This window comes from Pterocles gutturalis, unplaced genomic scaffold (genome assembly GCF_000699245.1).
Source record: "Pterocles gutturalis isolate BGI_N339 unplaced genomic scaffold, ASM69924v1 scaffold10067, whole genome shotgun sequence".
Lineage (NCBI taxonomy): Eukaryota > Metazoa > Chordata > Aves > Pterocliformes > Pteroclidae > Pterocles > Pterocles gutturalis.
In genome coordinates this window covers 26,213-49,624 of record NW_010112766.1, presented here as the reverse complement: position 1 = coordinate 49,624, position 23,412 = coordinate 26,213, and the positions used below count along the sequence as shown (strand labels likewise).

The 23,412-nt window shown below is 42.1% G+C and overlaps 1 protein-coding gene across 1 annotated transcript in view; it reads right to left on the bottom strand.

Annotated features, from left to right (window-relative positions):
• Positions 1-4,303: 4,303 nt before the first annotated feature.
• Positions 4,304-23,412, bottom strand: part of LOC104462293 (rho GTPase-activating protein 17-like) — a 25,812-nt gene continuing 6,703 nt past the window's right edge. Inside the window, 18 exon segments of the mRNA XM_010074187.1 lie at positions 4,304-4,473; positions 9,829-10,443; positions 10,829-10,992; positions 13,047-13,289; positions 14,501-14,612; positions 14,615-14,650; positions 14,783-14,874; positions 15,231-15,344; positions 16,049-16,129; positions 16,557-16,638; positions 17,216-17,327; positions 17,710-17,837; positions 19,927-20,008; positions 20,169-20,237; positions 20,997-21,108; positions 21,816-21,892; positions 22,094-22,205; positions 23,299-23,375. Coding sequence (XP_010072489.1) covers positions 4,340-4,473; positions 9,829-10,443; positions 10,829-10,992; positions 13,047-13,289; positions 14,501-14,612; positions 14,615-14,650; positions 14,783-14,874; positions 15,231-15,344; positions 16,049-16,129; positions 16,557-16,638; positions 17,216-17,327; positions 17,710-17,837; positions 19,927-20,008; positions 20,169-20,237; positions 20,997-21,108; positions 21,816-21,892; positions 22,094-22,205; positions 23,299-23,375 — 2,442 coding nt within the window. The 3' untranslated portion in view covers positions 4,304-4,339.

Here is a 23,412-nt window from a genome sequence, read left to right as displayed (position 1 = left end):
TCGTGGCATAACAGGTCATGAAAGAGCCTCTATATGGCCCGGCTGCAGCAGCTGTCACCGACAAAGGGTGACACAGGGGCAGGGGGAGCGGGGGCACAGACAGGGTTTGTTGTAGCCCATAAAACAAGAAAATATTATTTTGTGAAGCACTATAAAGACAATTGTCACCTGGGAAGCCTTCCTGAGCAAACAGAACACAACCGTTAGAAACCCTGAGGGGGGGAGAGACTCTAAAGCCTGGTATGGGCTTTGCAACGAACCTGAAGCATGACTTCCTCAGGCGATTGTGTGCCAAATGTTTTGTCTGATGAGAGGGTTCATTAAGAGAATTGTTTTATTTTAAACACCTGCATCAGCTAGTGCTGGTGTCCAGCAGGCACGCGAGGCTTCTGAAGTCTCTACATTTGTACAAAGATGTCACAATGTCTTTAAACAACCACTAACAGGAATTGGAGACTTCAGCACTGAAATGTTGCAGGTTTTGGTGCAGTCTCAGGAGCGACCGTGAATTACACTGGTCAGATATTCCCACGGTAGCGGTGTTTTCGTGTTTCTGGTGAAGGCGGAACGGGGGAACGTGCTGTCCGCGGCGGCAGGGCGAGCACCAAGCAGCCCACGCGGCGCTGCTGGCAGCAGTAAACCACCTGACAAACTGCCAGTTTTTCTTTGAAACAAGGTTATCACAGAGGATTGTTTGAAGCTGCGTTAGAAGACCCCTCGAGAGAACCCATCTCAGGGCTGCTCCTCCTCTGCTCCAGCTGTATCTGCCATGTAGTGGAGGTAAGTTACACAAATTCCCACTGGGATCTAGTAACCTGGATTCATCTCTGTACAAATTTGGCTTCTCAGACCCAGCTAGCTCCAGACATACAACCATCTCTTAGTCCACACAAAGGCTTAAAGACCTGAATAACGCTGTGGTGGGTGCACAGCCCACCTCGGGGATTTGCCCCAGCCAGGGTTTCAGATAACTGCCCCAGAGCGTGATTCTGACGGAATTAGATGACACGTTCTGCCAGATGTAATGGGAACAACATGCGTTGTCCTCAGTGCCTGTGACACCAAGGGAAAGCCCATGTAGGGCAGCTGATGAATTATTTTTAAATTCACAAATTAGTTTATAATATGCCATTGTGTAAAAGCTCTACCCTTTCTCTGCAGTCTTGCAGTAGCACAATCCATCTCATCATCCAAGATTTAGCTTCTCTCCAAAATCAAGGTCACAGGTAAGTGTTTCATGTCACTCAGATGAAGCAAAATTTTAGCCAGAGTGGTAGAATGCTTCCTTAAGGTTAAACTGAACATTAGCTGTGATTATATCAAGCTTTTACTCTCCCATTGAACACCTGTTGACCACAGAGGAGCTGACATTTTCCAGCCAACACGTCTTTTCTGGATGCAGCCAGCAGCTGCCCAGCTGCCAGCAGGCTCTTGCCCAGCCCTCTGCACTAGAGTCCATCTTCGAGGTGCCAAGACTCCAGCTGTCCACAGCCTTCACAGATTTCAGAAAATAGGAACGTTCCTTCCTTAGGAATCCACTGTATGATTTCTGTACCCTGCTTTGTACACATTTGTAGATACATGTACTGGAATTCCCCAAAAATTATCCTGAGAGCATTAGTCCCTGCCCTCCAGACTGCTGTTTGCCCTGCCAGCCCTACCTGACCAGTCTCGGAGCTCAGCCACTCATCGTCTTGAGCTTCACCTGAGGGTTTCTCTGGGGCCCTGTACTAATTCACTGGAACCATGAAAGCTGCATCATTTTCTTTGCTGTGAATGAAATTCCTATCAAAGGAAGCTACCACCGCACTCCTGCAGTTGCTTATGGAGTCCCTGCTGCTCCTTTGCTTGTTTCTTACCCTCACATCCAACCGGTCGCTCAAGGCTCTCAGAGGACAGTTAGAAAAGGTTTTGCTGGCTGGGGCAGGGGGGAGCACCGTGCTGTGTGTGTACAATGCTCCAGCACAGCTCTGGGAATGCAAACAGCAATTTACTGCTTAGTTTGTGAAACCTGACCATCCGATAAAAACTCCTTGCTGTACTTTAGGATGGAATTCACTCTCTCTCCTCGCAGCGCTTTACTGCAGGAAATTAAAATTTTAGTGGTGGCACATAACATCCCCACCAGACTGTTCCCAGACTGGTATGTGGCAGCAGCGACGTCTCCCGTGATGTCTCCACAAGACTCGACACAACTGGCGTCTACAGCAGAGGCGGTTGCGGAGTGCCTTACCCTCCTACTTAAACTGGCAGCCCACATTCAGAGTTTTGAGGTAAACTCCAAAATAACTGGGCTCTAAGAAATTTACCTAGCTTGCCCCAGAAATCCCCCCAAGCCACACCAACAGGCAGCTGCACTCGCCTTCCAAGCGGAATTTAGAAGCATATACACCGAGAGGATTCCAGAAGCAGTGTTAAAGCATTACAAAACCTCATTATTTTATTCCATATTTCTTTCTAGAGCTCTGTACGGTTATCTTGTGCAGACACCTGATTAACTAATCCATTGCCCCAACATCACTTAAAGGCAGGTGAAAGTCCCTCCTGAAGCTGATGTCTCCCACTATCTGGGGACCAGGGGACACAGTTGTGTTTGGTGAATCTCCAGCCCTGCTGTTGGGGACAGATTTCCTTAACTGTGTCCTAGCCCCATGCTCCTACGTGACTGCACTGAAATATGCTGTTTATAATCCAGGATGAGAGCGAGGATACCCCTGAGAGTGTCCACACTCTTGCCCCCGAGCTGGTAATCCCAGCAGAGACCATTAACTATTTGCATAATGCTGAAGAAGGTGCAAGTCCGGAAGATTTTCTGAGAACTTATTTAAGTCCTTCACAGCCTGCCCTGGATTCAGGTACACTGCATGCTGGCGCAGAGATCAACATCCAATTTAGTAACAGAATTAGAATTTTTGGTGTATAACACTGAACGTGCAGTTACAGGAGTGTTCCAGTGCTGGTGTAGTAACAGAGGAGAGCAGCTCTACACCCGCTAACAGAGCTCACCTACCCTAGTAAGAGACTAGGGAACAACTGGGCAGCCACTGGGATTTCAAACTGGGAAAGCATCTAGAGGATAGCAGCTGTAACACATGCCATGTGTCTTGTCAAGGCCTTTATGAAATGCAGTTTTATTTTGTAGTTAAAACCAAGGTCTAATAACTAAGTTTAATAACTTCAATAAAATGTATTATGAAGTATTCAGGAATTTACAGTTTAAGTAAATTAATTCAACTAGTTATCTGAACGTTACCTCGGCTGACTAGTTTCCTCTCCCCTCCCTCTCATTCACAGAGACCATTTGGCCTGTTCCATCTCATTTCTCTGCATGACGGGGCTGTATCCAGGGCTCCTCTTTGCAGCTGGACCCTTTGGTGTTTATTGTGAATCCACCCATCAGAGAACAGATGCCCAGCCATTCCAGCATGCTGCCGCTACGGTCCTTCAGAGCAAGCTGAGCAGGCAGCGACTCAGAGCTGCAGAGCCTGGGGAACGGCTGCGTAACCTTCCCTGTCCGCTGGAAGCAACGTTACCCACAAACTGCAATAAAGATGCCTTAAGTTGACAAAAGACAATCTTTAATTTTTATAAATGTTCACCCGATGACTCCAAACAACTGTTCAAAGTTCTTTCAAAATTCAACCATTTTCAATGAAAGCACAAAAAACACTTCCACAGTTTCATCTCGAAACAGTTGCAAGTTTCACATAAACAAAAGCAGGCTTGGTTAATACAAATAACTATGAAATAAGTATTAAGTACTGATCATTAAGTAGCACTGAAATGATTAACGATACAGTAAGTTTCCTTCTACAGTATGACAGTCCTTCAAGGCACTAGAATACATCCACAGTTTTGACAAGGCGACCGATAACCCGCAGTCGCCACCAGCACTCTGGCATTTTTTGGTTCATGTTTTAAAAAGAATCTGCAGCAAATCAGTGAGGGAATGTCTCTTGCAAGGTATCTCCTTGTAATGTCTAAGAACTAGAAAGAGAAGTCTAACCGTGACATTAAAAAGATTATTTCCGTAATACATGCACTTTAAATAACTAATGTTCTGCTTCCTTACTCTGTTGAAATTTCTGCTAATACCTTCTGTATGAGCAGCAATTATGCTTCCTATGCAAGTTTCTGCAGTAATTAATTCCTTCCATCCAACATTTTGAAAACCACTGTCGAGACACAGATCATTAAACTTCTTCTGAATGGCTTCTTCTCCGCGATGCACAAGTCACAACTCTACAGAGTTTTGCCATATCATCAAAAGAAGCTTTTCACTGTTAGGTCAGAGTTTTCCCACCAGGAGAGGAATCTTTAAGGAGTCGGAGAGTTTCCATTACAGAGCAGTGCTTTCCGTATCATTGTCAATATCGAGCATGAGGTGGTGGTTGTGCAGTTCTTTGCTCACTGTCCCCGTAAGAAGCTCTGAAGAAGGGCTTTGAAGTGGTTCTTGAATACTGGAATTAGAGTCTGCACAAAAAACGGAACAGCAAGTTTAACAGTCTGGACAGCGACACAACATTCACTAGAGCATTTCTTCAGAAAGAGCAGGGAAAGGAAAGGTCAACAAAGGCTTTTCAGAGAGCTGGCACGCATGTGCACGTGCACACATGGACACAAAAAGGCTGAGTCAAACTAAAAAGCTTGAGTTGCTTCTCTTATGTACCTTTGTTTAGTCTTCTACATAAAGGAAAAATACTTATTTCTGAAGAATGGAAGACAGCAAGTGCGATTTAGTATCGGGTTCCTCAATGCTCCTTGCAAGTGGTACTTTACTCCAGACATTCAAAACAGAATGGTCACTGAGCAAAAAAATGTAGCACCTCAGTCATCAGCCAGGGAACCACCACTGATGGCTTTTAGAAGCAATAGGACCATGTATGGTGTCAAAAGGAGGCACTGTCCCAAGAAGAGGAAGTAATTAGTTAAACTAAATGCAAATTAAACCCTCTTCCTGTGTACAACAGGAATATCATGTTCATCGCCTCTTCTCAGGGGAGGAGAATTTTGTTCAAGCTGAAGTGTCCAAGAAGGACCTCAAAATGTTGGATTTCTTGTGACTGGCTGCACTGGTAGGTAGAAGACCAGAGAAAGCCCTAACTTCAAAAAATGTAACTGGAAAGATTTAGTATTTTGGAAAGCTCATTTAGAATATGCCATGACATCACTGGCTGCAATCCAGCAGCTGTTCCAAATAGAAAATAATTTAGCTCACTGAAATAAATGAAGAATCCAAATAAACACCTTGCCTTTAAACACAGGCAGCATAGACAGGCATCCTACAAAGCCTTTCACTTACACCTCAAGCATTAAATTTAACCCACAACTTAATGTATAAATGGTCAAGACAGGGAAGAGGTGAAAGTGGCCACAGAACTGGAGTTGGAGTGCAGCCTCCCCTGCTGCTCTCAGCCCGTTGCTGGAGTGCCAGCCAGCAGCACACTGCAGGAATTTCGTATTCAGTGATAATCTAGTCCCTGAAACTCCACCATCTTGTGGCCTGACACCAACCGGCTTGTCTTGTGCAGGACAATTAAACGTTCTTGTCACTACTGCTGCAACTTTCCCAAAAACGCAATTCCAGGATTTATGTTTTCTTGTGAGGTGTGAACTGTAAATTTTCTCCCAAGTCTTGTATCGCAGTCTTGGGGAAGTACCCTGTTCTGCTAAGAAAGCTTTTCAGTGGTGAATGAAATCATCCAGAAGGCACAGAACACACCCTCAGTTATGACATCTGGGGGAATCTTTTACAGATTTCTCTGGCCAGCCCTGCTCTCCTGTTGAAAGCCTGTGTCCTGGTTACTGGGCTGTACGCAGTGAACGGTGCCTGGTGCCATCTACCAGACAATCGGTGCTCAGTAGACCTCTGATAGCAATGAAGAAATCATTTCCGGAGCTACTTTAAAACAAAACCTTTTCACTTAGCCTTACGTTCATGGGTTTAAAATAATTCCACAATCCATGAAACCAAGTTTCATAGCATCAGCAGCTCTCCTTTAACCCCATTACACTGTGTAATGCTGCTTCTACAACAGATAGAAATCTAAGTACCTTTAAAGTCACTAGATTTAAACTTTAGATTTTTCTTTTTTTAGTCATTTTTACTATTGTTAACAGAAGCAATATGACAAAGAAGAATAACCAGCAATCGTGTGAGTTCCTAAATTCTTCTTGCATTTTTCCCCTTACTCAACACGTTCCAGGCTGAGCTTGAGCACAGAGGAGATGAGCACACAGCCCAGGAGCAGGGGCACCGCGCCCTCCCCAGTATCGAACAGTGCCTATGGTACTGCTCAAATTTTATTTGAGGTATAGTCGAAAAGGTACAACTGAACTTTAGATGCAGGCATGGAAGTTCTCCCTACCACGACAGCAGATTGAAGGATGGATCGGAAAAGGAGGTGACTGAAAGTGGGAGGTGACACAGGAAAGGAGTGTTTGTGACAAACAGTGGTGCAGCTACATCGAGTAAAAAGTGAACCCCTGGATAAAACACACACATTTCTAGATGGGATGTTTTCTGTATGTGGAAAAAGGGAAACCGGCCAGTCAACAAATGCACAACTTGACACATTCTAGTCTCCGATACTTTTAGTACGTTAATGTGAGAGCGAGCATCAAACAGCCATTCTTTCTGCATGCCACGCTAATGACGATGCAAGCAAGCCGTGTTATTTGTGACGGGTTAGTAGCGGGCATTAGCACACACATGATTATGAAGGAGCAACATTTGTGGCCAATCATATGCCTTTTCCTTACCATTGAACTTTCCAATACAGTTCCTACTGAATGCAGCTCAAACATCTAGATTATTTAATAAAATTTTTGATTAGAATATTCTTTTCTAGGGCTTATTACTTTAATACCATAAATAGAATTTGCAGCATTACTGAAGTCCGGTACATGGACAAAGGAATTCAACCGTGTCCTGAAAACAATTCCGAATTCCTGTTCTGATGCTATGAAGGTTGCTGCAGACTTAACTTTGGCTTCCATTGTTCCCATCTGTCTTCCCTCGCTCCACTATTTAAGATTAAAACTAAACGCAGCTATTTCACACTGTGAATTAGAGAAGTCAGTCTATAATAAGTGCTTATATGTGCACGTGTAAATGTTAGAGCAGATACTCTTATGCAATACGCAGTGGTTAATTCAGAACAAATATTAATCCTTTAACAAAGACTGACCTGGAAAAGGTGGATGATCCTGTACTGAATGTACTGCTTAGGCAAGCTTGAGTATCACTTCAACAGATCCCCAGGTGTTCTGGTTTTCTTCCCCAAAACAAGGTTTGTCTTTTGCGGGAGAATCCTTCCTCATCAGCTTTCTTTTACAGGCTTTGCTGCATGGCAGCTTTCATACTTTTGTTTACCACACACAATTTACGTGGCCAATTTGCTACCGTTTGCACTGGAAAGGAATATGGAGTCTCTCCAGTTTTCACACTGCTTCATTTCAATACTGTTGATTTCAATAATTTTTTATATTTACCATGACTGTGGACCTCTGTTCTGCCTGTACCTCAGCTGCAAAGGCGTCAGCACCGAGTTGTAAATCACAGTCCATGCAGAGCCTCAGTTGTGCCCATCCCTTCCCTACAGCACACGCTTGCCTTGTGTAACTTCAGCTCCCCCACTACTAAAGCAGCCCCTGCACACCACCTGGGTGGTGTTTAGAAGGCGAGTGTTCCTCCAGTTACACCAGGGTAAAACGATCCTGCCTGTCTGCTATCATTAAAACAACTTCCTCAGAACCAGAAAAATTCCCAAATGAAAACAAACACGGTCAACCTATGAAACATGACTTAGAAACTAAATTTAAGTCTTTATTTGAAGTTTGACTCATCAGCACAGTTCCCATTCTTATTTGTAAGTGCCGTAAAGATCCAGACCCCAGCTTTATTTCTGAATTCAGTTCTGAAATAAAATGCTTTTGTATTTTAAAGCTGACGAACAGAAGTACAATAAGGAAAAGTCAGTTATTTTAAAAAGCAAAGCTACTTTTTTAGTTGCTTAAGCAGCTCATTTACTGCTAGTTTCTCAAATTTAAGAAAAGGTACTTCCACCTTGACTTCTCAATCCAATACTAATCTCGGTGTCTTTCCTACACACAGGGAAATCTTGAGATAATTCAGGAATGCAGCCTCAACTTTTTCAGCCTCTCATGCACTTGTTACCTCAAAAAGGCAGCATCTCAACCCATTAGGTATGAACAGTGAGACGATTAAAGCGTTGTTCGGCAGCTGCGATTGAACAGACCAGTACTATTAGTGAGGCTGGAGCTGACAGAATGCAAATGCAAACATGCCAGAGTGCAGGTGCTGCTCGGTGCTCTTCTGCAAAGGGCTTTAGTCACATGAACGTGTATTTTGCCAAATAAATCCCAAGTAGTTAAAAATAACTGAAAATCTCAAGTGAAAGCTACATTAAAATGCAACCATAAAACCCTGAATTGTGTGAAAAAACATGAGCTTCAATGTTTGCCTGCACTGATGAGAACAAACCTCTTTTAAACGGGTCACTGCTTCACACTTGGCTTCTGGACTAGTAGTGCTGGTGACTTCGTGTGAAGTGCTACTCATTTGACTATAGTTATTTTTACAATTTGTTCTAAGGAATAACTTAATGTTCACAGGACTCTTAAAATATTAAGTAGCACAGGTCTTAAAAATCTCTTACAAACAGAATGATATGTAGTAATGAGATAACACAGAGTGACAGAGAGCACATATTCCAAAGCGCATATACAAAATAAAGCTACAAAAAAAAAATATTGCTGTGCAGGAGCATTTTAGCTTATATTGCATGTTTCTGGTAAGTACAAACCTTATTCGCAGTAACCATCCCCACCTGTGAAGGCATCATGGGGTAAAGCTGTTAGGCAACAGAATTGATAATTTGCATTCCATTACATTAGTCTTATTCTAGAGAAGCTGCAGTGTCATTGGAAAATTTTAACCATTATTAAATATAAGTAGATTTAAAAGCATTAGTCTCCTACATTCATTATCTCTTCCTTCAGAATTTCCTAAAATAAGCAGAGACTCAGCAGGAGAACACTTCGAGACCTGCTGGTTTTGACTGTCCTCAGCAGTTACTTCTCTTTCCCCGCACAAGACTTAAATTAACATTATCCCTATCAAACTAGTGACTACGAGCTCCATAAAGTTCCTATGAGAGGACAAAGTTTCTCTTTACTTCATGAACATCTCAAAACAGAAGAAGGCTGCATTTGAAATCTGAAGATCTATCTAGCAATTGACCTAAGATATTGAGTTAAGTCCATGTGATTCTTCAGCTTCTGGATGTCCAACTTAAAAGCACATCAGACTTGGTTCTCGTAAGGTGAAACATTCACTGTGTTAGTATCTTGTCTGTTAGAACATGTATCAGTGATCACTTTTGGCATTTTATTATCTTCAGTATGTGCTGAAATATACTACCCTTGGCTACACTTTCTCCCTCCCCCAAATATTTGTTTTTTTTGGCAACAAATACATAAGCATAATTCGGACTGCTGTGATGCTGAGCCTGGAGGAAGCCCTAGAGAGCTGGTTGTTATAATAGCGCAGGAAAAAAAACACCAAAGCAAGCTAATCTACCCTCCCCCAAACCCCCTTCTGCCTCAGGAATGATGACCTTCACTGTGGAAGTGCCCCAACTCCTCCTGCACAGAACAGGTGGGTGGGCATTTTAACTGGAAATGAGCAATTTAATATTTTAACTTGTTTGTGGTTTTCAGTCCTGTTCCCTCAAATTCATTTACAGCTACAGGCATTATTCTCTTCTCCCTGAGGATACACGGAATACAGAAGAATCCACTCACCTGTTACTATTTTGGAAGCTGTTTGTGAGGAGTTTGCAATAACACCATCTCCAGCCAGCTGAGAAGGAGGATGAGGAGGAGGAGGAACACTAGGTCTGTTTCTGGGCTTTGGGACCGGCCGTGGCCTCGGCAGCGTACCACTCTGCGTTGGAGAGTGAGACTGGGAGCTTTCTTGAGTGGAGGGCTGTGGCTGTGATGATGGGGAACTAGTATTATGTTTTCCCAGAGGGGGTGTATCGGGTGGTGTTGGAGTCTGCGGAGGAGTGTAACAGGGCTGCTCTGGTCCATGCTCGCTGCTGGGTGCAGCAGGAGATGTTTGACTGTTTGATTTGGGCTGCGGTGGAGGAGTAGCCTGTGTTGGGGGTTGTGGTGGTGGATGGCTGGGAGCTTGTATTGGGGAAACACTGCTGGAATATCTCCGAGGTGCGGAAACCTGGCAAGTGGAAGTCTGGGCTGCTCCTTGGTTTGCATGTTGAGCAGGAGGAGAAGAACTTCTAGCAGGTGGTTTTGGAGAGACAGAAGGTGGCTGAGCAGCTGGGGCAGAGCTTTGGCTTCCCGGCTGCCCTGGTGGCGGGTTGGCTGGCTTCGGAGGGGCTGGCGCAGGCTTCTTAACAGCTGTAAAGAGAAGAGAGGAAATTTCATGGCTCTGTGTTGTGAAAGCAAAATCCTGAAAGAAATCAGTAGCACAAAAGAATACTCAAGTACATTATCAAAATAAAATGATGTATTATCAAATAGAAGTGATATGAATTGGAAGCCACAGAAAAGTGTACGCAGGTTTACTACCAACAGCCTTCGAGTCATTTTGTTAAACAGCATTGGTAACGCTGCTACCAGCTTTCATGGAAGAGTCCAAAAGTCAAAGATGCATTTATAGCTACGCCTTAGAGAAATGCAAGTGTTGTCTGTAACAAAGGGAGAGATACTGATAACGTTATTTCCATAAGCAGTACATAAATAATTGGAACTTAGTGGCTTGAAAATCAAATGAAAAACACACCTCTCCTCATTGCGTGGGGACTGGGACCGGCCGCATTCTGTGGCTGATTAACTGAAAGTTGATTAGTGCCACTTGTCGACTGGTTCTGGACAGCGCCCGCATGCCCGCCATTTCTCACCGGTGGAGGAGTAGCTGAAGACGTGTTGTCCTTAGATTTTGAGGTACTGAAAATTAAAAGTGCTAAATTAGAAGATGACTGTAAAACACCTCACCCAGATCAGCTGCACCCGCTCAGGTTTACATTATGAGCTGCACTGTAGTTCTGACCCTCAAATGCTTCAGAAGAACTCCTGCACTGGCTGGTATTTACTGAGACTGAACAGTGCTACAACCCTTCAAACAAGGGACAAGCAGGCTTCAGGCAAGCCCGTAATTAATTACCAAAATTAAACCAGGCATCCAAGCAGTTCTGCAGTGCCACAGTACCGGCTGGAATGCAATTCTGATACCCTGGAGTACAGCGTTCATGCTAACACAGCCTCAGTGCACTTGTAGATCCTTTAGAAACAAGACTCCCAACATGAAGGTTCATATAAAGTGACTTCTCCAGTTTCCCCATTCAAATACAGCTATCACCCTGTGTCTGGGAGCCTCTGCAAAGTATTCTGCCACAGCACCACATCCGATGCGCTGGCAGTTATCTGTACACCTTGTTACTAAGGACCAAGCGATGGCAATCTGTGAGGCTCAGCCAGAAAAAAAACAACACGAAGGACATGAACCAACTTGCTACGTATAGTATACGGGTGAGGCAGATGTAGCCCTCGCTGCTGGAGCCCTGGAGCCTTTGGAAGCACTTGGGAGGGTGCAGGGAAAAACCTGCGTGTGGAGACAGCAGGGTTTCTCTTCCCATTGTTGGCTGCCTGAAGCCTTCTCTCCACCCTACCTGGAACTGGGCTTTTACCTTGCTGGGAGACCAGAGCTTGTCTCGAGGGAGCAACCCTCGTAAAGTCTCTGAGATTCAGCTCAGGAGAACTCTGCTCTTCCTGATCCTTGGCTATGAAGACAACAGAACTGGGGGGAAACACAGCACTCGAGCATGAACCAGCCGAGGTGGTACTGGGCAGTGCCCCCTCCTCTTGCCAGGCACTTGCTGTCTTCACTCGTGTCCCTGTCTTTATACTCATAGCAAAAGGACTAACACCTCTCAGTCGCTTTTACTGGCACATGGCAATTCTAATTTCTCCAGATGCTGTTAATAAATCGCAAATACTTGAATGCAGAGTTTGTGCAGATTTTAGATGCAGCTTTCAGAGACTACTCTCAATGTTTTGTTTCAGCTGCCTGTGCCGCAGAGGACATCTGTAGAGGAAACACGAGTCTGCGGGGGATTTCCAAATGAGAAGTTGTTTTTGTGAAAGTGGCACCTAAGAACAGAAGCTGTATGCAAAGGAGTCAATGCTGCATCAAAACTCCAGGGATGTGTTCTACTGTAAGATGCTATGCAAGAGGTCCATGTTTGGTGAGCACTACAGGCTTTTACATGTGGTTTATTGTGTCTCTCAGACCAGAAAATATTGAAAGCAAAATGCAGCTTTCACCACACATGAAAGGAAGAGTCAAGGCTACTGCCACTAGTCTTGGTGCCTGTGTATACTGATACTGGGGACACAATTGCACAAAGTTTCAATAATAACTAAGCAGCAATAAAGCCTGTATACATGCTTGTCCTAAAGAAACTCATACTGAAGTACAATATATCTATTTGCAGTTTTCTAGCAAGCAAATCTGGTCATCACTAACACTGGCTACAGACACAAAAGAGACATATTCAGATAACGTGTATGAGAAACAACAAACGAGACCAACAGGTTTCCAGTATTGCCAACGGTAGGTTTTGTTCTTTCAGCAGCAAACTGACAGTCGTACTGTGTGGACATCTCCAGAGTACAACTTGCAAAAGTCAGCATGGGTGGTAGAAGTACAGCCTTTTTTTAGTATTTTTAATAATCTTTTTTCCCTGCAAGGATTCTCTTATTTTAGAAGATCAGTTCTGGAACATACAGAACGATGTATGCTGTCTCAGAAGATCGATTCTGGATCAATACACATGGCAAGAGTGCTCTTGCACAGTGCTTCTGCCCACGTCTGAAAAGGCTTCACACAAGACGACGTGCGTTCCAGTCTGAAGCGCCTTGTGAAGCAGAGACAGCTGACACATCGGTTTGCTGCTGAAGCAGCCTGCGAAGCCACTGCCAGCAGAAGCCATGCCTCTTACCTGACATCCTCATTTCCTTGACTTTGTAACTGTTCTGCTGTGCCAGCAGAGAGAGCAGAACCAGCACCCACTGGGCTTGTTTCAGCCCCAGAAGCTTGGGAGTGCTGCTCCGCTCCAGCCTGAGCCAACACGCCAGCCTCCGTGGGTGGAAGTGGTGGCTGGAAGGCTGGGGATGTGTGCTTTCTATTTATAGTGCCACATCTCCGAGGGTTCGCCTGGAAGTCCATAACCTTGACACCAAAGCTACAGAAAGAAGAGAGAGTAAACACACCACGCCAGCCAACACCAGGTAATTAACGCAGCAGGACAACTGGATGTTATAACCCACAACGACAAACGCAACCCCTGTTGCTCAGCATGCAAAGCAGCAACAAGGAAAGCTTCAACTTTCTGCGTACAACACCACTGATGTTAAGGCATGCAACGCTACTTGGCTTATCCACACAGAGGGGTAAGCTAAACGTAACTGGAACAAACTACTCAATTACATTTGAAGACAGACATTGATGACGATGAGGTCAAACCACTCAGGAATTTTACACGTAAATACATAAATCCCTTACATACCAGAGCACCTCCTCACTGAATATATTTTGCCACATGAATTTTGTTTTATTACACCTTATCTCTAAGTTGCAGTACAGATTTCAAGATAGACAAAAAAAAGTCACCGGATACACGCTATGATTTGTGTTTAAAGGAAAACTATGGATAAGCAGACTAAAATTCTAACAGATTTTATGAATTTTTTAATGAATATTCTAGAATTTTATTCTTGTTACACTGAAGACAGGGAATCTTGAATTGATTTTCTTCTCTCAGCGCTGATAAATTTGCATGTGGCTAGCCATAGTTAACATTCAGGTAACAATTAAACATTTGCATAAACAGCTAAAAACAGAACAGGACATCACTTGAATATTCATGATATGAGTGATAATAAATGAGCGTTACACTACATGTTATATGGGAAAACAGCAGTTTTTATTGTTTAGCGTTCTACTGTTTGCTGTGGCATACTGTACCATCATCAACTCAGAAGTCTTATCATGAAGGCACCAGGTAACACCACCTCAGCTTATGGGCTTTGAAAAAGAAGCCATGGAATATCAGGAGTTAGATACGGATAGACGCTACTAGATACACTTCTGTTTCAGTGGATTCTAGACCCCCCAAATCTGTCACAGGAAAATGGTAATTGGAAGCCGTAATTATCTGCTTGTGTTTTTTTATCATGCACAGAGTATAACTGGCAGTAAACACCAGTACATTGCCTCTGAACCTTCCTCAGGCTGCACCAACACGGGGGGAAATAAATCACTACTGTTACCTATAGAATTTCAATTAAATTCTCCTCCTGAGACCAATAAAAGTGTGTCTGACTGCAGCCTCCTCAGTATCCAGTTCTCAGGAGTGGGCTAATAAATGAAACCTAACCTGAAAATGAAACATACCTTTCCTTCTTCAATAAATCCCCTTCCATTACAGTCATACTAACAGGCCGCTTCCGTTCCAGTGTCCCAGACTCATATTCATTCCCAGTGTGCGACAAGTGATTTGAATTAATATTGCAACAAATGCCCCAGACACATTGAAATCTTGATCTGAGAGACAGAGAGAAGGCATCCTAAGACATATGTATACAAAATGGTCCCTCACCGCAAAAAGCTATGGGAGGTTTACCCGCACAGGGTTATCACAAATACCAAATTCTTTTAACTATGGCAAGAATTTACCTCCAGGGAAGAACCAGTCTGCATGCTGAATAATTGGCTCAATAACTGCTACCACATGGACCGACGTTGCTGCTGCCATTTCAGCAAGGGATCTGCAGAAGAAATTTGTAGAACACTTTATACAGAGTTCTATCAAAGTAAGAAAATAAAGAAATTCTTATTACCTAAATGACAAGTTATGCTAAGCATGACGTATCAAGACTCCTAAGTGCCACATAAAGAGCAACTTCACACTTCGATGAAACCTAGACTGTTCAGTAACATCATAGCACCTGGAAATACTCCTAAAAAAGATGCATGCCTAAAAGAATCTGGAGGCACAGGCTGAAATAACATTTGAAATATTTTGTAGACAACTAGTCCATTGCTGTGAATGGTCTACTTGATTTAACACAACCTGACAAGAAATTCAACAGGTTTGTGGAAGTTCTGTTTTGTAACAACTTACCCTTCATTCTTCGCCCATAACAAGTTGGGGCCCAAGACTATTGCAATATTGCTGGGTGTCATTTTGTTAACATCGCTGTTCTGTGCAAGCTTTGCTAAAAATTTGATTAAATACCTACAAAAAAGAAAGAAATAATTAAACAGGAACTAAGAGCATGGCTTGCTGAGAACAACTAAGTAAAAATTGAAGAACTCAAAGACAGCTCCCAACTGAACGGAAATAAGATGAGCAGCCTTCTTGCTTGGTAGCTGGCTACTAAGTTTCTACTCATGAATCATAAAAGTTGAACTGGGTAGAAAAGAAAGCACCACCCACCTTAGAAAAATGGAACTACAGAACTATTATCTTTTCAGAAAAAATGTTTAGATTGAGAACGCCTACTCAACAGCTATTTTAACATCCTGTAATGGAACTTCCATACTTCTAGAAGTCACCAGCATTGGTTTTGTCCCGATTCATTCCCAGAAGGCAAAATCAAAAGGAAAAATAACACGTAAGATACAACCGGGTGACTTCTAAGATTGGAAAATACAATGAAGAGCACAGCTGGTGAAAAGTCAGGTACTACTGCCAACAGCATGAACCTGAAGTAGAAAGGTTCTATGCATCACTATTTCATTATGAATTAACTTGACAAAAAAAGTCTACCACCACCAATGCACACCAACTACTTGTTAAACAGGATGTCTTTGCATAAACCTAACTGAATTTGGCCATGAAAAAAACCCCTGGATTAGAGTTTTGGTTAATCAGCTTTGAAACTTGGTACTCTAGCATCAAAGCGGCTGTGCTGCCAGTCAATGGATGTTCGTACATACCTGAAATTAGCATGATAATGTTTAGGTAATCTGTTACAAATTCTCCATAACTCTTGCAGCTTCTTATCCTGGTCCTGAATACTGAAAGGAAAAAAAATTTCCATTACATCTTACTTTCAGATCAGAAAATTATTGTTTCTGCAGTGAACAGAGATGACTGTATAACCTTTCCGTTTATGCCAAACAAATGCACTGTTTTGTATTCGTAACTCAGTAACCTGCTAGTCAAATCCCTGAATTATCTCTACCTGCAACGAAAGAAAACTGCTTATGCATCAGTACTAGGCAGCCAATAGTCTGAGGCAGCCCTTATGTTTAAACATAACAGATATTTCCCCACATTTTTATGCAATTAGTATTAAACTACAACACAATTTAAAATAATTTGTTACACAAAATATTTACCAGTTAGAGCAGAAATGCGAAAGTATGAATTCATACAGGAAGAACCAAATTTGATGAACATATATAGAATGTCTTCCCATACAACTATTTTTAGTATGCTTACTTTGCAGCTTGCGTCCATTCTTCATACAGACTGTAGGTCATTAAAGGTTCTGGCAACTCTCGCAAATAGGATTTCAAGGCACCTGCAATGCAGACCAGAAACAGGCTAGCCTCTTAGCTAATGCTTTCAGTCGTCATTAAAATTGCAAATCTGAGGAGAGAATTTTAATCTATGCAATAGGACCCAAGTTCCAGTGAAACAGTGGGAAGACCTGATGTTTCCACAGTGCATCTGCTCAACATCTAACACAAAAGGTCTTCCAGTAATTACTGTAATTTGACAGAAACATGTACTGTGGAACTATGAATAATCTCTTCGGAACAAAGACCTTATTAAAAGGCCTACATATGGCTCTAATCTCCCTTGATCATGTTAATGCTCTTGTCATGAGGGGAAACACAATACTTGGAGTACTACGATCACCTGAATTTTAAACACTGCTCTGTCACGCAGACATGAACACAAGTGTGATGAGTGCGTGCACCCTATACTTATGTGTTAAGTTATGCAATGAAGTGATTTTTCAATTTATTTTCATTCATAGTTTATCTGCACAGAGATCAACACCTTACCCTGCAGCAAGTCAACAGTCAAGTGAACAGCAGAAACTTGCGCTGTATCAGTTTATACCCGGTTTTCATTCAGAACATTCACAATACCTGCAACAGCATGGGGATCGGAATAAAATTCGTCAAGCTGGGAAGTTGAACAGTCCAAGGCAGCTTTCAGCTTTTTCAACTTGGAGGCTCCAGCAGCAATTCTGAATAAGCCCTGCATAATAAAAACAAAACGTATTCGGTAAGAACACGATAGTACAAGCACGAAACAGTAGCAGTTCTATGACAGCCTCCTTCTGAAGAGTTTCCAGTTCAGTGTCTTCACCTTACACTGTTGTGACCTAGCTGGCTCTTAATGTGCCACCGCTATCTGATAATATTTTAGTTCCCCCTCACCTTGGCCCATTCCTAATTGCTCATTCTGCCTGCATTCATCTCAGAGATACTTCAAACAGTGCTGAAGGTTATTCCCTTGCAAAAGATTTATCATCTACACTAATGAACAAAATTACTTGTTAAAAAGCACAGACACCAGCCCCTGAGTTTGACTGAGCTCTTTTCCTGTCCTTCACAGCATGTGACATGGTATTACCCACCTCCTCTCTCATTCCCGTTTCCAAAAGCATCATTACACAGGCTTCAATAGGGACGGCAATTTCACGGCCACTGCGCTTGAGATGCTCTTCTAATGGAGTTCCAAAAGCTGGTTTTTCAGTCCATTTGTCTAGTTGGAGAGTATCAAAACACTGAGCAAAACATCTAACAAACACTTGAATTATGTCCCAGACAAGAAAAGAACAAAACCTCCAGTAAAGCAAAGAAATTTTTCAGAATACAGTAGGAGTTTCACAGCCCTTAATTGGTAAAGTTCCTTATAGCATCAGTAAAGAGAAAATGAGCCTGCTGGTGTTCAATACTTCTGCATCTTTCTGGATGGAACATCACACACAAATCCTTTGAATAACTGGAAGTGCTCATCCCACTACGCCTCAACACAAGTGCCACCACATGGCTGTAAGTGACATTAATTCTTGTTTTGCCAAGACACCAAATGGCTTACGTTTGCAAGAAACTTTGAGAAAAATTTTGTCCAGATTGCATCATCTGGGCTGAAATTAGTTTTACCTGTATTTAAGGTGCAAAAACCTGGGCTGTTAATACAAAGTTTATTGCTGATTCAAGCAATCAGCAACTTAAAATGGATGTTACTAGCCCTGATGTCTCATGTTAGAATTACATTAACAGCCCACCACTAACACTTCCACAACTTGTCAATTCAGTTTTGAAATTGTTGCTTAACTCAAAATCAAAACTGGCACAAGTTTCTCCATACTGAATGCAAATTTTCTTGTTTCCTACAATTTCTATTTTTACCCATTTCTGCTGCCTTAGTTGAAAAAATGCAGATGTAAAAGATTATTGTTAGTACAGATGCATTACTGCTTTTATGTGGAAAAAAGGTCAAGAAAGACAAAGACTTCGCAAGAGTCCTCTGAAGACACAATGTGCTTCTGCAAAGGATTTAATCTACCCTGTGTTTACAAAAAATCACATCAACTATATCCCTCGCAAGGCTCTTGTTCCTCTCATTCATTAACACATCAGGAGAGGCATATGTCGTTTTCCCAGTTTTGCAAGGTACAGGAAACATTAGGAAAAGAAATCCTAGTGATTGTTCAAAGTCACATTTGCGTGACAGCTGGAAACACACCTGAAGTCATGCGCTACACTTAGACACCGGACCCTTGGACACCCTGCCTCCTAGCCCACCTGCAAGGAAGGCTAATCCGTTCTGAAGCATTTGTCATATAAAGTTCCTACAAAGCAGCTGAGCAACAACAACAACAAAAATTAAAGCAGTCACATCCGCAAAGAGAGACCCTTCCCTCCAGCCATAGTGCAGCCCTGATGCTGTGGGAGCATCGCTCGTCTGCATTACCTCGTCTCCCATCAGCTCTACAGGGCACAGAATTCTGTATCATCTTTCAGCAAGGTACTCATTTATTTATATATTTAAAAGATTAATCTTTTACAACTTGCATGTGGTCCACAACTGAAGATACCTGAGCCTTGTTCAGCTTAGAATATATTTTTCTCAGACGTTGTCCAGCCTACCTCTTGTTCAAAGCAATTAGCAGATTAAGAGGCAGTACAGACAGGATTTAGAACAGCGATTTCAACACCACACAGTGCACCTTCACACTGAACCATTAACAAGACACCTTAACTCCTGCTGACAATAAAAAGCTTAGTAGCACAGGGAAGAGATGAAGCTGTATTACTTGCTTTTCCTAACTGCTGATATTCAACACAATCATGTGAACACTCCATGAGCCAGCTGCGGTGCAGGGTGCACACTGGGAAAAAGGGATTGCATAAAAGTAGGGAAAAAAGTCAAGCTCCTTAGAACGAGAGGAGTTTTTTCTGATAATCGCCTAGTAACAATTCAAGAAGCAAGGACCCTAAAAAATTCCTAAATCACAACAAAACTTTCATTTGCCTAAAAAGCCAGTTATGAATTAGCAAAAGGTCACACGATATCAAGGAAAAAGTGCAAGCAAATAGAAAAATCCTTCCTTTACCCTCTTGGGTATCAGAGAGATCCTAAGTGTTTTATTAGTGTGTTAAAATATGGCTGGAGAACTCTAGAGAGCAGAGATGGAATTATGCTTGGGAATGTAAAACTGTTAAATAGATTAAAATGGCCTTATTAAATAAGTCTGCATGCAAGAGAATCAAGATAAAGGAGGAGAACATTGTGCATAGGTGGCACAGGCAAGGAGAAGCATTAGCCAGAGCACAGGTTACTTTACCTTGATGGGCTTGAATTTCGGGTAGGACCTTTTCTATGACTGCTAATGCTTTTCTATGGTAATCTGCTTGTGCTTCTAATAACTGAGAACAGAAGCCACATTTTAAAAACAAAAAGAGCATTAGCTTCTGATGAGCACATAATACAAGACTAGAAGGTTTAGCACACTAAATGTAATCTTTGAGAATCGAGTGTCTATGTACAAACGTGCTGCAATTAAAGTCGTAGTGAAATAATACTCACCATAACAAAACATCTAGCATATTCCCCTTCTTTGGACACAAAGTTGTACATGTCTGCTGCTAGCTGATCCTTTGAAAAAGAAAAGAATGCAAAACAGTACATCACATTTCCCGGGGCATTTCAGCTTATACAGAAAACCAGAAGTACACGTTTACATCGCTTGCAGTAAGTCTGAACTATCGATTCAGGCAGTACAGGATGCCAGCAATCCACTTACTCTGCTACTTGTATTCTTCCAAGCAAAATTAATTCAAAATGCCTAACTTTGGTTTATACAGCAAAGCAGCGGCTCACTTAAGTCAACAACTGGCTTGCACAGCAATACGCCATTCACGGCCAATCCCTGCATACGAAGACAAGCACTACTAAAAGGCTTTTGGTGCTCAGCTCAACTGTGGCATAAGGTAGTATTTGACAACTGAGAAGTGAAACTGAATGTGAACTGCTCAGAGCTGTAATGGTCAGAGAGTTCCTTCTATGTCAGCAGGCTGACTTTCATCCAGGTGGCTCACACTGCATACAGACACTCTGAACATTTCAGTCAAGTCTAGGACACAGTTCCTTCCCATAACTGCACCAGACTGAAACAGAAAATAATGTAAGTACCCACTTAAAAAAAAAAAAGTTCCTCATCAAAGTCAAGAAATTCAGAGGCAAAGCAGCTAGCATTAATATACCTTGAAGACATACAGTTTGTTAACAGCCACATAATTTGTGACGGCAGTAATCAGCCAGTGCCACGCGCGAGGCTCACAGAAGGAGCCATGTTCTGATTGCTGCTGCTGCTAATGAGAGCTCTGCAAAGGACAGACGCTCATCTCGTCATACCTTGCATTGTTCTACTTTATTTCCAGCTTCATCCATCTCCTCCTTTAGAGATTCTATTTTTGAAGGATGCACTTGAAAATTTGTTCCTGAAGTCTTGTGGGCTTGATTATACCTGCGGAAGAAAGGCTTCAGTCCTTTGGTGAAAACTAATATTAAACAACCACCTGCATTTATGGCTCCTTTTCACAGAAAACCAACCCAATAGTTTCAGAAGTTTTCCAACAGAACTAAGGAAGGTGCTCAAAATACACCATTTATGACATGCTGGCGTCATTCACAAACAGCTACAACTAGAACACACTAGCTAAACAACTAGAAAAATCCAGCAGAAATCCTGCATTCTCCAGAGTCCATAACATGGCTGTATAATGTGTTAGAACTACCAACCCCCAAAAATGCTACAGAAATTATCACCAGAGCTTAAGGCCATTCAGAGGGATTTACCAGTAAGCTGGGCAGCCTAGCCTCCTACCCAGGAGATGGTTCAATATAATGCTGTCAAAGCACTGAGCATGGTAAGAAAATTAGACTCCTATTCCTTAGTTAAGTTGACAACTTAAGTGAACTGGAATGAAGATAAGTTTTCAGCATTTTTCCTATTTATATATAGACAAGTAAGAGCTCCAAAACCTTGATTCTGTTTAGATCTAGTAGACATGAGTCCTTTTCGGAATAACTTACATGTAAGTTTGTCTTTTTTCAGCAAAGTATTAACATGCATGAAGTAGCATATCGGAAGCAAGTACTGGCATCAGACCAGATGCCAACAAGAAGTTAACGTGAATAGAAAAAGAGTTAGTAATTAAAATTATTTCTTACCTTCCTCTTGCAGAATCCCAGTCCAACACCAGCTTTGCAAGCTGTTTCCTCTGCTTCTGAATGTTCGGGATCTCTGTCTAAAAGGAGAATTCAAGGCTTACGTTTATTTTTAATTTGTGTATTGTAACAAACTGCATTTTGTAGATTTCATGTCCACTTTCCACCACTAATGCATGGTTCCTTAAAACAGTTTTATTGTTAGCACTGAGATAAAGCCTTTTTGCTCAGTTTATACATAAATCTGGATTTATTTCTTCAGCCAGGCTGAAGTGACTTACCTCCGTCAGCAGACACAGTGGATCTAAAACTTCTCTTTCGATCTGTACTTCATGCTGAGAGAGCTCCATCGCCAGTTTATTCTCTGCATCACCACACGTATCTAGCATTTTCCTTTAAGAATTATAGGAAGTTGGAATGAGAGTTACTACTGAGTAAAGAAGAAAGATTCAAAACAAAACAGTCTGCTACCCTTTTGAAAGCTTTGTGCTGTATACAGCGAGGCACTACTTAATGGCATAAACCCAAGATGCTCCATGCCCTCATGGGCAAATTCGGGATAGGCAAGGAGTGCTATTAAACCTTTGTCTTCTAAAATTCCTTAGCCATTACAACATTTTTGGAGGCTTTAAGTCATCTAGGTGATTATACTGGCCCTAGGGGCAGAGAAGTTAGTATTTATTTCAAAGCCCATCCTTCCATCTCACCAGATGCAGGAAAATTACGCAAGGCAGTATTTAATTTTCTCCTAAGCCCCTTTAATGTGAAAAAGTCTTAACACAATAACACTAAGCAGTCACATATGCAGCAGTCTCAGGTTCCAAAACCATGGCCTGACCTTTTTTTTTTAATCTTGTTATAAGGATAAACCCTATTCTCAAAGTTTTTTATCCATGTTTAAATCTCCTGCAACAGTTCACAAAAATGCACACAAAGGTTTTTAAGGTCATTCTACACTGTCTCCATTAGCATGCCCATCAGCAACAAGGAAACACATTTGCTCTAGGAATTCAGCATATTGACATTCATTTGTTTCAGCCACTTTCCTGTAAGTTTCAAATATGCACTTCACCAGGATAAGGAAACTGGCATTATTTTGAACTAGAAGCTATTAATGCAAATTGGCATTATTTTAAGTCATTAACACACACCTGCAGAATGCAGTATTTACATTAAATTTTAAACTTTAAATGGAGATGATAATTCTACCAATCCAAAGGGAGAAAAGCCACTTTCAAAAGCTTTCAAGATAGCAGAGAATCAGAATCTTCTGGAATGCAATTCAGAGCAAGCCTAAAACTTGCCCTTAGGGTCACTCCAGAAGAAATGCTTGCTCACTTTTTTCTCCCTTTAGATGAGAGAAGGAATCTTGAAATATTAGTTTCATTAGATTGAAAACAGCCTTTGTGTACCCAAAGTCTCTCATTAGAGCCCTGCAGGCAATAAAATGACAGACTGCAACTTGTACAGAAAGCCAAACACTTACCCCAACAGAGTTTCATCACTGAGCTGGACAGATCCTTCTTGCATATTTTGAGCAAGGGCTGTCAGAGGAAGTTTTTTCTATGGAAAAGAAGCAGCAGTGCTTAGTTTAGCTTAG